This window comes from Lethenteron reissneri, unplaced genomic scaffold (assembly GCF_015708825.2).
Source record: "Lethenteron reissneri isolate LAM-NWPU_2019-01 unplaced genomic scaffold, ASM1570882v1 scaffold_1148, whole genome shotgun sequence".
In the NCBI taxonomy this organism is placed as follows: Eukaryota; Metazoa; Chordata; class Hyperoartia; order Petromyzontiformes; family Petromyzontidae; genus Lethenteron; species Lethenteron reissneri.
Window position 1 is genome coordinate 36,334 of NW_026890836.1, and position 17,452 is coordinate 53,785.

Sequence of the window (17,452 nt, forward strand, 5' to 3'; positions counted from 1 at the left end):
TTTTAAAATACGCGGCGTTCCCCATTACACGCATAGGGGGGGCGCCTAAAGTAAAGTGTGCCGCTTTAATTACAAACAGATAATTTCTCATTTTACGCCATCGCTGTGCAACTACATGGTTTACAGTTAATTTACAAGAGTAAAGCAGAAGCCACCAGATAGACATGTCTGAATTCAGCAACAATTGTTGGTAATTGTAGGAATATAAACAATTGTAGGGATTCTACCCCCCCCCCCGGCGCCAGGGCAAAGTGGTTCGGTCCGTGCCTCGTGGGGGGGGGGGGGGGGTCAATCAGGCGGGGCGCGCATGCGCAGTGAGCGCGCGGCACGGGAGGAGACGGAACGCAGCCATGGTGAGGGCGCGGCGGGGCCGCTTCGGGTCGTTTCGTGCGTTTCGTGGGCGATAAATCGCCCCCGGTCGGGGCTGCGAGGGCCACCGGCCACGGCCCGGGGCTCGGTGGCGCGGGGCTCGGTGGCGAACTGGCGGACTGCGCGGCCTCGTCCCCGCAGTCGTGGAGCCGTGGGAGCGGCGCGCGGGCGCGGCCGCGATTTTAGCTTCCGCGTTCCGCTGCGTTCACTACGAGAGTAGTGGTGGTGTAGTGCACTACCAGTGGTGGTGGTGGTGTAGTGCACTACTAGTGTGGTGGTGGTGTAGTGCACTACTAGAGTGGTGGTGTAGTGCACTACCAGTGGTGGTGGTGGTGTAGTGCACTACTAGAGTGGTGGTGTAGTGCACTACCAGTGGTGGTGGTGGTGTAGTGCACTACCAGTGGTGGTGGTGGTGTAGTGCACTACTAGAGTGGTGGTGTAGTGCACTACCAGTGGTGGTGGTGTAGTGCACTACCAGTGGTGGTGTAGTGCACTACGAGAGTTCTGATGGTGTAGTGCACTACCAGTGGTGGTGGTGTAGTGCACTACGAGAGTGGTGGTGTAGTGCACTACCGTGGTGGTGGTGTAGTGCACTACCAGGGTGGTGGTGTAGTGCACTACCAGTGTGGTGGTGGTGTAGTGCACTACCAGTGTGGTGGTGTAGTGCACTACCAGTGGTGGTGGTGTAGTGCATTACGTGTGGTGGTGCTGTAGTTCACTACGAGAGTGGTGGTGGTGTAGTTCACTACGAGAGTGGTGGTGGTGTAGTGCACTACTAGTGTGGTGGTGTAGTGCACTACTAGTGTGGTGGTGTAGTGCACTACGTGTGGTGGTGCTGTAGTTCACTACGAGAGTGGTGGTGGTGTAGTGCACTACCAGTGTGGTGGTGGTGTAGTGCACTACCAGTGTGGTGGTGTAGTGCACTCCATTGTGGTGGTGTAGTGCACTACCAGTGGTGGTGGTGTAGTGCACTTCCAGTGGTGGTGGTGTAGTGCACTTCCAGTGGTGGTGGTGTGCACTGCGAGGGTGGTGGTGGTGGTGGTGTAGTGCACTTCCAGTGGTGGTGGTGTAGTGCACTACCAGTGTGGTGATAGTGTAGTGCACTACGAGAGTGGTGGTGGTGTAGTGCACTACCAGTGGTGGTGGTGTAGTGCACTACGAGAGTGGCGCTGTTATCAAGTGCCCGCTACATCGTCCCGGGTAGCCGCTCGAGCCGAGGCGGCGCGTGATTCGTGCGGCGGCGATTGTGGGTCTCCAGTGCAGGAGCGGATGTCGGTGTTCCGAGTGGTCGCTGCCTCTGGCCACATCGCCACTGCGTCATCGGAAACTGAGAGAGATTAGAGTTTGGTTGGGTCGTGCTTGCAATTCCATACCTGTCAACCCCTTATTACAGACTATGTCAGACTTGATTGGTCACACTTATAAATATCAACGTTTATCCTACAAAGTCCCATCACAAGATATAAACACACAAATAGGCAAATATATATATATATTGCCAGTATTGAAACAGCTATGCCGTATGGACCTAAACTAAATTTCCCTGTACAAGAATACGAGTAAACCATAATATGGCTTGACAGATATACAATTCAGCCCGTTATCCCTCCTGGGGTCGATAAAACAACATAAGCAATCTTTGGGTATCGTCAACAGTGCGTTTCCCACGTGATAGACTCACGGCCCGCTATCAGGGAATGTAATATTTTCGCTTTTTTAACGCGTTCAGTGCTGTGGAATGGGTGACCACCAAAGAGTAACAGACAGCCGCTGCTGCTACTGCTGTGGGTGGCCCTGTGGGGGCGACACGATCTGCAGAGGACGGCGCATCAAACCCATTTAGTTTAAGTTAGTTTGATGTAACCAGGTGGGAAGGTGAACAAGAGGCGTGAGATGAGTCTCATTTGCAAGAGCTATCCCGGGGGCATTAGTCTGACGATTTCCGCAAATTGCTGAATCCCATTTGAGTAATGTGTGGGCGATTTTGGAATTTGTCAAATGTGTACACGTTAGATATTTAACGCTTACGATTGGCATCAGGGGGTGTGGTTTGGTGGGGGTCCTTAACGTCCAATGTGAAGCATGCTGCTCCGGCTATTATTATACCCGCAGTATTAATCAGGGCGGCCGCTGCATTAAAAACTACCAACCTCTGCAACAAGCAGCGAACGCCTATTGCCACAAGGACATGCCGCCGGCCCCCACGCTACTCCACGATACACTACTTGTTTAAAACCATCTGAGAGCCAGCTGAGTGGTCAAGTCAATGGTTGCATTGTACGTCTTATGATGCGCACGTGCCCACGTTCCCCCTGCCTTTAAATCTGCACTGACCGGCAATGTGGGGGGGGGGGGGAAGTATGGTCAAATAACCCGTGCTGTGCGGCACGCCGCGTCGAGGAGGCTGTCCATGGGTGTAGTGTAAAGGAGACGGAATTTTGAAAATGCAAAAACTTTTGTCAATAAACAGTGTGGCCTTCGAAGTAATAAACAGCAGTAGGTGACGTGTCAAGCAGTGGCCCTGCACCGCACGTAGGCCACAGGTAGCGTCTCACCTCTCCCCGTTGCCTACTACATATATACATATTCCTTATAAGGCAGTGTTATTACCTTGCTGGCTTTGTCAAGGAGTGCACGAACCATCACGCAAACGCCAGAACAGAGGTCGCGACCGAGTACCCGATACCCGTACCCTACCCGATACCCAGCTACCCGTACCCAGCCGGGTACGGGTACCCGTTTGCGACCCTGGTGCGGCTGGGTACGAGTAAGGAATCAAAACCCGTTTGCGACCTCTGTGCCAGAATCATCCTTGGATAACAAATCGAAGAAAGACGGTGGGGTCACTGCATCGTGCGGCGCTTTCGGATGCCCTTATTCAGCAGTCTGGAATGGTCTTCCGATATTAGGAAGCCACTGGAGCTATGCACTTTTCAATCTACATTGAAAGCTAATTTATTTATTACTGCTTTTTGTGTTTAGTTTGTTATCCTTCCCCCGCACCTTCGATTAGCGTGGTTGGCTACGTACGGTGCGAAATAAGTTCAACATACAGTATATGCATACAAACCCTAGGCGCAGTCAATACAGTTTTGACACAGTCAATTATCAGATTGTGCAGAGACCTGATAAATGACTTTCCCGATGGTACCCCCAATGATTTGAGGGTCTAAGACGGGAAGCACAAGGACCTTACAAACACGGAACTCCTCTCTAACTTCCTAATAAGCGGCTGAACTGCCCTCTTTAAATGCCCACGCAAAAGCGACGTTACGAAGCGTTGGGGCTGATGTGATATGTCCACATCTTAACCGCATCCCCACTCGGTTGGCTGATTGGGTGGGTGCCCCTGTGGTCGAGGTGAGTGGCAGCAGTGATGAATACCACGACGAGGTCCCGGAGTTTACGTATCTTGGAGCCACTTTAAGCCGTTGGTTCCACCCAATATCAACAGGGAGAGCGACGCTTTGCTCACCCCACCGGCAGTGTGGCGTTTGAACGTAGTATGGATGGGATGTAACAGGCTGGTTGAATGAACGCTCAACATAGGAGGAAGAATTAACAGGGTAAATATATATGAAGATTGACCATGATAATAGCTATAGAAGGGTGATAAGGAAACGACTGTACGTCGGTGAGCGAGTGATGGGAGCATATCGGTGAGTGTCGGATCATCAATTTACTCGGTATACACAAACCATTCGCTGAGACCTGAAATAAACTTGGGAGGACCCTCGTAAAAAAAAGTCATGAGTCTCAGTGAGGCTGTCCTGACCAAAATAAAATTACGTAATAGTCAACAATAGCGCTTTCTGCCTGTGTGCGCGTGCGCCTTGATGCACGCGTGCGTGTGTGTGGTACAGACGGCGACTCTGCGGCCCTACCTGAATGCGGTGCGTGCCACGCTACAGGCCACACTCTGCCTGGAGAACTTCTCCTCGCAAGTCGTGGAGCGGCACAACAAGCCCGAGGTGGAAGTGAGGTACGTGGTCCCTCCTGCTCCCTCCCTCTTGCTCCCTCCTTCCTGCTGCCTCTCATGCTCCCTCCTGCTCCCTGCTCCTGCTCCCTCCTGCTCCCTCTCTCCTGCTCCCTCCTGCTCCTCCTCCCTCCCTCTTGCTCCCTCCTCCCTCCCTCCCTGCGGTTTCCTCATGCTCCCTCCCTCCTGGTCGCCCGTGCTCCCTCCCTCCTGCTCCCTCCCTCTTGCTCCCTCTTGCTCCCTCCTGCCTCCCTGCGGTTTCCTCATGCTCCCTCCCTCCACCTGCTCTTCTTACCTCTTCCACCTGGACTGGAAGCTGCAGCACTGAGTTCAATGAATTTATTTAAACAACGTTGTCAGAGGCAGTGCTATAAGAGGTATGCCTGCACTGAGGTGGCTAGATTGAGATGCCTATGCTGAGGTGGCTATGCTCGGGTGGCTTTCCTGCGTTGCCTATACTGATGTGGCTATGCTGAGATGACTATCTTAGTGGCTGTACTCAGGTGGCTATGCTGAGGTGGTCAGACTGAGATGGCTATGCCGAAATAACTAGACTGAGGTGGCTAAACTAAGTAAAAAATATAATTTGAACATCCATATTATTAAATAGGCGCTGGGAATGGGTACATACAAAATAAACACGATTCAGGATATCTTATTTTGGAATGTAGTTCATAAATACATTGATTAGAGAACACACGCAGGTTAATGATGTCATCCAAACTCTTAATAAAGGGTGAGTGGATGTGGGCAGGATGTGTCATGGCTAAAAAGAATGGTGGTGGACAGCGGTGAATGACGGAGTGGCTCCCCCGGGATGGAACGTCCACCGAGGAGATGGAGTGATGAAATCCTTTCGTGTGCACACGATGGATGGATTTATTGTCTTTGCGGGATCGTGAGAGGCAGCAACGGCTTGAGAGGATTTCATCCGGCAGTAGATTGAGCACGACTGACGATGAGTTGGGACGGGCAGAGGTTTTTAATCGGCAAGATAAAGTGGGTCAAGGAAGAGAGGTTACGTCCAAATTAGAAATCGTTTGCCAACATGGGAGGACGATCGCGTTCACCCGGGGCTCTCGTCACCAGACGGGGAAGAGACTTGGCCAGGAATGGGAATGGCCGGAGAGCGCCTGCGAGTCGTCGAGCGAGTTGCCTGCGTGCTCTGACTTGTCATTGTTGCCGGGGCGCTCGGTCACACGATCGGGTCGTGCGCTCGTGATAACTTCGACTTGGGCCCGCCGCCAGCGCCGCAACAAGCGGTGGCGCTTGGCGCAGGTGAAGCGTGCAGCGTCGCACCGCCAGTCCCCGCCCCGCAGCGACCCCCGAGAGCCCGGGAAGCCTGTTGCGCGTTACAAGCTAAAATTATACTCTTAGGTTTTTTTGGTAAAGTCACGTAGGTAAAATATTATAATAAAATAATACTGTATCAAAACTTGATACAGTAAATTTGGCTGTGATGGTCCTACCTGAAGACGGAGACTTGTTTCCACCGAAACGTCGTGATTATATTTAGTTATTTTCATTTATTATTATTATTATTTTATTATTATTATTTTTACCTACGTGACTTTACCGACAAAACCTAAGAGTATGAATCCTTGCAGTCACGAAAGCTTCAAATCTAGAATTAAGCTAAAATAATATATTATTCCAAGTTCACACCACTGTATATTCTATTAAAGTAACAAATAAGCAGATAGTTCCACCTCCTTCACGCGTCTGGGAGAGCTTTAATCCAGTTGGAATTGGTTCAACGCGAAACAACTGTGGGCCATTTTGAGAATTCATTGTCTCCAAATATGCTTGAACCAATGCTGGTGAACTGCCAGATGTTTATAGACAGGGGACCCTCTCCATTAGATGTGGGTCCTCATGTACATTCTGGAGTTGCACCGCAGATAGATTCAATAAACTTGCACCGTTGAAGGACGTGTGGATTAGCCTTGTTCAGTCGTAGATGCTGGTCACGTTCCTGAAGTCATAGAACACAGGGAGCCAGCACTTATAACTATGCAACTGCTCCATAATATTGGTCGCGAAAGCCTACGTGTTAAACTATTCAACTACTGTTTAACCTATGTTTTATTTTACCAAGGAAGGCCCACTGAGCTATTTATATCTTTTTCCGAAGTGACCTGGCCACAAATGATTGCTTAACGAAGTGGGTTCTCACGTGGAAATTTATAGCAGCCAAATAATCAAAACGCCTATTGATACTAAATGTAGAGGGAAAAACTGGATGACCCGGATAAAAAGCCACAGGAAGAGAGACATGCAAAATCAATATACACAGGCTTCAGGGCCTGGATCGAACCCACAACCTCCTGTATATCAGGCAAGAGCGGTAACATCTCGCCACCGCAGAGCTTCTGATCATGGACGAACTGTCGTGTACACATGTATACTGCTGGTGGTCAGAAGTGGCGAGCGGAGTGAGGAGACTCGCACCGTTGTGTGAACGGACCTCGTGCTGGCTGTCAGACCCCACAGCTCCCGAAATACAGACAACACACAACGGTGAATACAGGGAAAGCCCGGCAACGTTGCTCAGTGGGGAGAAACAGCAGCTCCACGTCAAGGTTTCACCTCCTGGTTGGAGGTTGATTTGGCCCATCATACTTCGGGATGTGGAATTTCCACCAGTGGCTCAGGGCTGTGAAGCAGAGATGAGCACCAATGGCTCAATGTTCATCTGAGGAGCAGGAAATCACCCTGACAGAGCGAGAGTTTTATCTCACCGTAAGCGGGTGACGGCACTTTGCCGAACCGCACCACGTGGACCCTCGCGCGCGTTAACGGCCGCCGTCCCCGTGCTGCCCCGAGCAGGAGCGGCAAGGAGCTGCTGCTGCAGCCCGTGATGATCAGCCGCAACGAGAAGGAGAAGGTCCTCATCGAGGGCTCCATCAACTCCGTGCGCATCAGCATCTCCGTGAAGCAGGTACCGCTCGGGGGCTCGCGCGCACGCACCCGGCCCCCGCGTTGGCCTCGCGTTCAAATGCGCACCCCGTGTCCCGTGCGGGCCCTGACACGCACCTTGCTCCCGCCCCCCGCCACTCTCCCCAGGCCGATGAGATCGAGAAGATTTTGTGCCACAAGTTCATGCGCTTCATGATGATGCGGGCGGAGAACTTCTTCATTCTACGGCGCAAACCTGTGGAGGTAACCCCTCACCGCTCGCCGCCCCCTCACCACTCGCCCCCATCCTCGCCTCTCACCTCCCCGCATCTCCTCGCCCTCAAACACACGTCTCAGCTTCCTCACCCCTCTCCAAAACCTCTAAACTAACTAAACTAAACTTTTTATTTCACCAGGTAAGGCCCCTACTGAGCTATGTAGCTCTTTTTCAGAAGCAATCCTGGCCACCACAAATGATGGCTCGGCGAAAGTGGCTTGTCGTCGCATGGGAATTGACAGCAGCCAAATACTCTCAACGCGTGGTGACGTTGATTGTAAAATGTGGAGGGAAAAAACCGGAGGACCCGGAAAAAACTCCACGCGACCGCGGGGAGAGAGACACGCAAACTCCAAATATACAGCAGCAGGCGTCACGGTCGGGATAGAACCCGCGACCCTCTGCATACCCGGAGAGGTGGTTAACATCTCCTAGCCACCATGGTGCCCTCCTCACCCCTCTAACCCTCCCTGCCTAACCTCTTAGCCCTCACTTTAGTCGTCACACTTCACCCCCCTGTGTCACCCTTTTCTCTTAATTCCTCAACCTTATTCCCGTGTCTCACCTATTCACCTGTGGCATAGGGGTGTGTGTGTGTGTGTCTGTATTTACAGCTCGTGAGAGATTGAGCTGGTAGTGCGTGGTGTCACACAGTGTTAGTGCTGTGCGTGTTGTGTTTATGGCGGAGTGCACACACGACGGCGCGTGTGGTGGTGTGCGACCGACTTGGAAGCGAATTTGCTGCTCCGACGAGCACTTACGCGGCGCTCGCATCCTGCATGAAGCCCCTAGACCAGTGCTGGAAACTCCACATTTCTACGGTGGGGCTGAGACTGTATCGGACAACCGCTGTTGACTCCCCCACGTAATCGGTACTCGTTTACAGTCAAGCCGCAGTTCCTCCATGACTTGAAAACTCGCATCCGTTTCCCCATTTTCTTAAAGAACCAAAACCTTGGACCATCGTCATTTTCTAATAACTATCGGCCTATATCAATGCTGCCATTTTTTTAAAGCAAAAAAACTCGTTGACAGACTACAGATGCAGGAACATCTGTAGTCTGGAAGACTTGTTGACAATCAACCGGTCTGGAATTCTACCCCCCCTTTATAGCACTGAGACACAGTGTGCCGTGTGGCATGTGCAGTGTCACGTAGACGATGTGCGCTGTACGCTGTGCGCTGTACGGTGTGTCCTGTACGCTGTGCGCTGTACGCTGTACGGTGTGCCATGTGCGATGTACGGTGTGCCTTGTACGCTGTGCCGTGTGCGATGTGCCGTGTGCGGTGTACACTTACACCTGCTACATCGAAAACGGCGTCTTCCCCCCCTCCCCGCTTTTGTGGGCGCTGCGCAGGGCTACGACATCAGCTTCCTCATCACCAACTTCCACACGGAGCAGATGTACAAGCACAAGCTGGTGGACTTCCTCATCAACTTCATGGAGGAGATCGACAAAGAGATCAGCGAGATGAAGCTGTCCGTCAACGCCCGCGCTCGCATAGTGGCCGAGGAGTTCCTAAAAAACGTGAGGCTATCACCGAGACCCCTCACTGAGACTCACCATCACCGAGACTCATCACAGAGAGACTCACCACCTCAGAGACTCACCATCACTGAGACTCACCATCACAGAGACTCACCATCACTCAGACTCACCATCACAGAGACTCACCACCACAGAGACTCACCATCACAGAGACTCACCATCACTGAGACTCGCCACCACTGAGACTCACCACCACTGAGACTCACCACCACTGAGACTCACCACCACTGAGACTCACCACCGCTGAGACTCACCACCGCTGAGACTCACCACCACAGAGACTCACCATCACAGAGACTCACCAACACTGAGACTCACCATCACTGAGACTCACCACCACTGAGACTCACCACCACTGAGACTCACCACCACTGAGACTCACCACCACTGAGACTCACCACCACAGAGACTCACACCACTGAGACTCACCATCACTGAGACTCACCACCACTGAGACTCACCACCACTGAGACTCACCACCACTGAGACTCACCACCACAGAGACTCACCATCACAGAGACTCACCACCACAGAGACTCACCACCACAGAGACTCACCATCACAGAGACACCACCACAGAGACTCACCACCACAGAGACTCACCATCACTCAGAGACACCACCACAGAGACTCACCACCACAGAGACTCACCACCACTGAGACTCACCACCACTGAGACTCACCACCACTGAGACTCACCACCACTGAGACTCACCACCACTGAGACTCACCACCACTGAGACTCACCACCACAGAGACTCACCACCACAGAGACTCACCACCACAGAGACTCACCACCACTGAGACTCACCATCACAGAGACTCACCACCACAGAGACTCACCACCACTGAGACTCACCACCACTGAGACTCACCACCACTGAGACTCACCACCACTGAGACTCACCACCACTGAGACTCACCACCACAGAGACTCACCACCACTGAGACTCACCACCACTGAGACTCACCACCACAGAGACTCACCACCACAGAGACTCACCACCACTGAGACTCACCATCACAGAGACTCACCACCACAGAGACTCACCACCACTGAGACTCACCACCACTGAGACTCACCACCACAGAGACTCACCACCACAGAGACTCACCACCACAGAGACTCACCACCACTGAGACTCACCACCACTGAGACTCACCACCACTGAGACTCACCACCACAGAGACTCACCACCACAGAGACTCACCACCACAGAGACTCACCACCACTGAGACTCACCATCACAGAGACTCACCACCACAGAGACTCACCACCACTGAGACTCACCACCACTGAGACTCACCACCACTGAGACTCACCACCACTGAGACTCACCACCACAGAGACTCACCACCACTGAGACTCACCACCACTGAGACTCACCACCACAGAGACTCACCACCACAGAGACTCACCACCACTGAGACTCACCATCACAGAGACTCACCACCACAGAGACTCACCACCACTGAGACTCACCACCACTGAGACTCACCACCACAGAGACTCACCACCACAGAGACTCACCACCACAGAGACTCACCACCACAGAGACTCACCACCACTGAGACTCCCCACCACTGAGACTCACCACCACTGAGACTCACCACCACTGAGACTCACCACCACAGAGACTCACCGCCACTGAGACTCACCACCACTGAGACTCACCACCACTGAGACTCACCACCACTCAGACTCACCATCACAGAGACTCACCACCACAGAGACTCTCCATCACTGAGACTCACCATCACAGAGACTCACCATCACTGAGACTCGCCACCACTGAGACTCACCACCACTGAGACTCACCACCACTGAGACTCACCACCACTGAGACTCACCACCGCTGAGACTCACCACCGCTGAGACTCACCACCACAGAGACTCACCATCACAGAGACTCACCAACACTGAGACTCACCATCACTGAGACTCACCACCACTGAGACTCACCACCACTGAGACTCACCACCACTGAGACTCACCACCACTGAGACTCACCACCACAGAGACTCACACCACTGAGACTCACCATCACTGAGACTCACCACCACTGAGACTCACCACCACTGAGACTCACCACCACTGAGACTCACCACCACAGAGACTCACCATCACAGAGACTCACCACCACAAAGACTCACCACCACAGAGACTCACCATCACAGAGACACCACCACAGAGACTCACCACCACAGAGACTCACCATCACTCAGAGACACCACCACAGAGACTCACACCACAGAGACTCACCACCACTGAGACTCACCACCACTGAGACTCACCACCACTGAGACTCACCACCACTGAGACTCACCACCACTGAGACTCACCACCACAGAGACTCACCACCACATAGACTCACCACCACACAGACTCACCACCACAGAGACTCACCACCACTGAGACTCACCATCACAGAGACTCACCACCACAGAGACTCACCACCACTGAGACTCACCACCACTGAGACTCACCACCACTGAGACTCACCACCACTGAGACTCACCACCACTGAGACTCACCACCACAGAGACTCACCACCACTGAGACTCACCACCACTGAGACTCACCACCACAGAGACTCACCACCACAGAGACTCACCACCACTGAGACTCACCATCACAGAGACTCACCACCACAGAGACTCACCACCACTGAGACTCACCACCACTGAGACTCACCACCACAGAGACTCACCACCACAGAGACTCACCACCACAGAGACTCACCACCACTGAGACTCACCACCACTGAGACTCACCACCACTGAGACTCACCACCACAGAGACTCACCACCACAGAGACTCACCACCACAGAGACTCACCACCACTGAGACTCACCATCACAGAGACTCACCACCACAGAGACTCACCACCACTGAGACTCACCACCACTGAGACTCACCACCACTGAGACTCACCACCACTGAGACTCACCACCACAGAGACTCACCACCACTGAGACTCACCACCACTGAGACTCACCACCACAGAGACTCACCACCACAGAGACTCACCACCACTGAGACTCACCATCACAGAGACTCACCACCACAGAGACTCACCACCACTGAGACTCACCACCACTGAGACTCACCACCACAGAGACTCACCACCACAGAGACTCACCACCACAGAGACTCACCACCACAGAGACTCACCACCACTGAGACTCCCCACCACTGAGACTCACCACCACTGAGACTCACCACCACTGAGACTCACCACCACTGAGACTCACCGCCACTGAGACTCACCACCACTGAGACTCACCACCACTGAGACTCACCACCACTGAGACTCACCATCACTGAGACTCACCACCACAGAGACTCACCACCACTGAGACTCACCACCACTGAGACTCACCACCACAGAGACTCACCACCACAGAGACTCACCACCACAGAGATTCACCACCACTGAGACTCACCATCACAGAGACTCACCACCACAGAGACTCACCACCACTGAGACTCACCACCACTGAGACTCACCACCACAGAGACTCACCACCACAGAGACTCACCACCACAGAGACTCACCACCACTGAGACTCCCCACCACTGAGACTCACCACCACTGAGACTCACCACTACAGAGACTCACCGCCACTGAGACTCACCACCACTGAGACTCACCATCACAGAGACTCACCACCACTGAGACTCACCACCACTGAGACTCACCACCACAGAGACTCACCACCACTGAGACTCCCACCACTGAGACTCACCACCACAGAGACTCACCACCACAGAGACTCACCACCACAGAGACTCACCACCACTGAGACTCACCACCACAGAGACTCACCACCACAGAGACTCACCACCACAGAGACTCACCACCACAGAGACTCACCATCACAGAGACTCACCACCACAGAGACTCACCACCACTGAGACTCCCCACCACTGAGACTCCCCACCACTGAGACTCCCCACCACTGAGACTCACCACCACAGAGACTCACCACCACAGAGACTCACCATCACAGAGACTCGCCATCACCGAGACTCCTCGCAGAGAGACTCCCTGAGACTCGCTCACGCGCTCGCTACCGTCAGTCACTCGGCACTCGAGACCCGGTCACCGCCGTGACTCGCTCGGGGTCCTCCGGGTGCTCATTTAGAGCCTGGCTGCTGCTGAGAGGTTGCGGGATGAAATTCCGTGGCGACGTCGGTGGTGATGGTGACGCCTCCTGCCTTTGTCGTTACAGTTCTAGGCTGAGACGGCGGGAGCCCTGCAAGACGTGCCCAGCCGAGGACCACCGGACGCCCCCCCCCCCCCCCCCGCTTGCGTCCACGCGGCGCGTGCTGCGACCTCCACGGATTTTTTTGTACAAAAAAATTGTCGGTAGTGGGCTCGCTTGTAAACGACGTGTGATTCGGATGGTGTCAGTGACGATACATATTCATTTATGAGTCGGTAAGCAGCCACGCTTTTGAGAACCATTTCCATCCCCGGCTCATCTTTGTATGCGCCTCCTCTTCTTCCTCTTCGCCTGGCAGGGCCGAGCACTCGCCGGTGTGCACCCGTGGGAGGGGGCGGGGGAGTCACGGCGCTCGGGTTTTGATTGACAGCTTAGTGGGGGCGGTCTAACGAGCGTGATGGAAGAACGGCGTCAATAATAGCAATAACACCCTCTCGGCGCACAGCCCTCCGTGAACCCTAATCGTGAGCCCCCCACCCCCCCACAAATTTTATTCTCAGAATGGTATTCTCAGAATGTATTCTCAGATTGTATTCTCGCCGTTCGTTCACTGGGGCAGCGACGCGACCCTCCCAGCGGTGGAGAGCGCGTGTTCGCTGCCCTTAAGATGCCCCGGCGTAAGCGCCGAGGGGGGGGCGGCGGGTGTGTGGGGGGACACGGGAGGGCGGTGGGGGGTTCTGGGCCCATGCGAGTGCCCGCAAGTTTTGTCACTGGAGCATCCGAATAAAACGACCGCAGCTCGCCGACCCCACGTGATGTGCTCTTGCTCGAGGGAGACGCAAAAAAAAATGGGATTCGCACCGACCATCGTGGTTTTTTTTTGTTTTTTTTTCAAAAGCAGTCCTTTATTATTTCTAAGTCTACGCTAACGGGGCGCGGGCGGGTGTTGGCGGGCAAGGAGGGCAGCAGCAGCAGCTCCTCGCGGCTCGTCGGGGTGGATCTCGCGCTCCTCCGCGCCACCCCCGGCTCACCCCCAAGCTCACCCCAGCTCACCCCAGCTCACCCCAGCTCCGTGTGCACCTGTGGGCAGGGGACCAAGGGGGAAAAGCTGTGGGCGGGTTCGAGGTGAAGAGTCGCTGAATGGTGAAAGCACGAGTGGGTGAGGAGTGAGTGAGTGAGCGGGTCGGCGGGTGGATGGGTCGTTGGGTGTAAGCGAAGGGTTGTGGGTGAGCTCGTGCAAGGCAGTGGTTGGAAGTGAAGGACTTTGTGGGTGGGTGGGGGTAGGGTGGTTGGTCAAAGTGAGCGGGTGAAAGTCTGCGAATAGGTGCGTGGGCAAATAAGCAAGTTGGCGATTGAATCCTGGCATGGCTGATGGTGTGGGGGAGCAGTCCCCCCCCCACCCCCGTGGACAGGCCGAGCGATGCCGCAAGCGTTTCTACCGACCGCGCCGGGAGACCGCGGGGCCAGGGAGCTTGGCAACGGCCCCGGTGGGCAGTGGAGAGCCTCGGCGGAGCTGCGTCGCCCTCATCTACCCGACTGGCTCCAAACCGCGCCCTCCCACTCCAGCACCGGTGCGGAGACGGCTTCCATGCTCGGCGTGGTAGCGCTGCATGGTTGCACTGCGTGGTTGCACTGCGTGGTTGCACTGCGTGGTAGCGCGTGGTAGCGCTGCGTGGTTGCACTGCGTGGTAGCGCTGCGTGGTAACGCTGCGTGGTAACGCTGCGTGGTAGCGCTGCGTGGTTGCACTGCGTGGTAGCGCTGACGTGGTTGCACTGGGTGGTAGCGCTGCGTGGTAGCGCTGCGTGGTAGCGCTGCGTGGTTGCGCTGCGTGGTAGCGCTGCGTGGTAGCGCTGCGTGGTAGCGCTGCGTGGTAGCGCTGCGTGGTTGCGCTGCGTGGTAGCGCTGCGTGGTTGCGCTGCGTGGTTGCGCTGCGTGGTAGCGCTGCGTGGTTGCGCTGCGTGGTAGCGCTGCGTGGTTGCGCTGCGTGGTTGCGCTGCGTGGTTGCGCTGCGTGGTTGCGCTGCGTGGTAGCGCTGCGTGGTTGCGCTGCGTGGTAGCGCTGCGTGGTTGCGCTGCGTGGTTGCGCTGCGTGGTTGCGCTGCGTGATAGCGCTGCGTGGTAGCGCTGCGTGGTTGCGCTGCGTGGTTGCGCTGCGTGGTAGCGCTGCGTGGTGCGCTGCGTGGTAGCGCTGCGTGGTTGCGCTGCGTGGTAGCGCTGCGTGGTTGCGCTGCGTGGTTGCGCTGCGTGGTAGCGCTGCGTGGTTGCGCTGCGTGGTTGCTGCGTGGTTGCGCTGCGTGCCTGCGCTGCGGCGTTGGCCGTGCGTACCCCGCTCCGGCCCGCTGCAGGCAGTGGACGGCAGCCGCGTGCACGCTGGGGAACAGCCTGGCGCCCCGGGTCCGCGCCTGCCGGGTCCGTTGCTGTGCCCGTCTCCGTGACGCCGGGCGTGAAGAACCCACAGGAGTGGAGCTGCTCCAGGACGCAGTCTCCTCGTATGGGGGGCGGGGGGGGGAGACGGTGACGGGCACGGTGCCACCGTCACGACCGTGCGGGCGCGGCAACGCGGGGGTGCGGGTCGACGGTGTGCGAGCTCAGCCCTTACCCTGACAGGCGGCGATGCACACCTCCAGGCCCATCGCGCCCAGCCCCGCCATGGCCTGTGACGCACACGCCGAGCACAACAACAACAGCAGGAGCCGCCATTCGCCAGCAAGTGGCGGGGACGTCGCCACGGCGCTTTGTGCCGAGCGCAGTCGCAGGCCGATAACGGTTACCCTTCCCGGGGACGTCGAGCCAGGCCCCGGCTCGAGAGTCGTGCTCTCACGTTGGGGAGATGCGCCTGCTGGATGTGTCCGCTAGCGGATGACCACTGCTACCCGTGCTCCTGATGGCCTATCCGCCCCGTGGTCTCACGTCATCGTTTTGTGGGCGGGAATTGCGAGTGGCGAGGATCTCGGCTCCGGAAGACGTCGTTGTCCCATCAGATCCATACGGGGAGGTGGCCGGGTGGCTCGGAGGTCAAGAACGCTGAGCCAGCGATGCTGAGATGCTAGGTTCTAATTCAGGTTTCAAGCCACCATGTGATTAAACCGGATTCTCAAGCGTGTTGAGTTGATGGGCCCAGGTACGGTCACCAATGAATGCACGCAAAAAAACACATTAAATCACGCGAACTCCGGTCATTCTCGCAGCGGCGTTTGGCTAAGATGGTCATTACATCTTTCAGTTTGTTGCCCCCCCCCCCCCACGCCTCCGATTCGCCACGGTTGGCTACGTACGGTACGAAAGAAGTTGACTGGCCACCGGTAGTTCGAGTGACTGTGGAGTGAATCGGCGAGCAGCGACACGGCCCGCCTGGGTTACGCCTCCACGTGCCCTCCACGTGCCCTCACCGTCTTGAGGGTCTTCACGGCAACGGTGTCCACCAGGTTGACCGGAGAGAAGTCCAGAATGAGCGAGTGGATGGCGGGCCGGGGAGCCGCGCGGTCCTCCGTGTCCGGCGCCATCAGCCCCGGCAGCCCCGGCAGCCCGAGCGCGCACTCCCTCCCCGCCGGCTCCACCGCCAGCCCCGGCTCGGCACCGGGCGCCGGCATCTGGGCCCCGTCTCCCGTGGCCGGCGCCACCTGCAGATGGGGGGGGGGGGGAGGGGGCGCGGCCACATCGCCGAGTGACCAGGAGGAGTCGGTGGGGCCATCGGTATCGTGGGCAGCGGGGAAGGTCATCGCGTTTCCACTGTGCCGGTGTTCGTTGCAGGGCCACTGGCGGCCCTCTGGTGGCCTTTAGTTGCGGCCCCTGAACGTGCGCCCCTCCCCCCTTCACCCCAGACAATACACAACGTTTGAGAACACCCCCCATCATCCTCGTGCTGCCGTCACACCCCCCAGTGGTTCACGTGCTGTGTGGCGGTCCCTCGCTCACATGATGATGTCTTATCGGCGAAAGTGGCCCCAATCTGAAAATTGGTCAAGAACACTGTCATGTACGGCGGGGTCACGGACATCTGTCAGCGGTCATAATATTCCATAGGCGTAGCCAGGGTCATAGACGGCAGTGTCAATGACGGGTGTAATTGGAGATCGCTCTTTATCATTTCACATGTGTCATTCATTGTTCTAGGTATCAGTAGGCTCATGATTACCGACTAATCAGCCGGGTCATTACATCACCAGGGTCAACACAATCCTATAGATGTGCGTGGTTATTGCATTTTCACAG

General features: G+C 55.7%; 2 protein-coding genes across 2 annotated transcripts; one reads left to right on the forward strand and one right to left on the reverse strand.

The window, feature by feature from the left end:
- Nucleotides 1–218: 218 nt before the first annotated feature.
- On the forward strand, nucleotides 219–13,796 carry LOC133361572 (actin-related protein 2/3 complex subunit 4). Its single transcript, XM_061580499.1, has 6 exons — nucleotides 219–353; nucleotides 4,233–4,351; nucleotides 7,175–7,286; nucleotides 7,412–7,507; nucleotides 8,879–9,049; nucleotides 13,307–13,796. The coding sequence occupies exons 1-6, from the start codon at nucleotides 351–353 to the stop codon at nucleotides 13,310–13,312; spliced, it is 507 nt and encodes a 168-aa protein (XP_061436483.1). The 5' UTR covers nucleotides 219–350; the 3' UTR covers nucleotides 13,313–13,796.
- A 503-nt stretch (nucleotides 13,797–14,299) lies between these two features.
- LOC133361573 (prestin-like) lies at nucleotides 14,300–16,860 on the reverse strand (the record flags this gene model as incomplete). The annotated part of the gene is made up of 4 exons (XM_061580500.1): nucleotides 14,300–14,320; nucleotides 15,539–15,723; nucleotides 15,840–15,894; nucleotides 16,630–16,860. Coding segments are annotated over 4 exons (492 nt in total), but the record flags the coding sequence as incomplete, so codon positions are not given.
- Between the last annotated feature and the right edge of the window lie 592 nt (nucleotides 16,861–17,452).

What these genes read in the sequence shown, in the direction of transcription:
- LOC133361572 (XM_061580499.1), top strand. An exon ending in AAGCCCGAGGTGGAAGTGAG is followed by an intron (nt 4,352 to 7,174) that starts GTACGTGGTCCC and finishes TGCCCCGAGCAG; the next exon opens with GAGCGGCAAGGAGCTGCTGC. An exon ending in TACGGCGCAAACCTGTGGAG is followed by an intron (nt 7,508 to 8,878) that starts GTAACCCCTCAC and finishes GGCGCTGCGCAG; the next exon opens with GGCTACGACATCAGCTTCCT.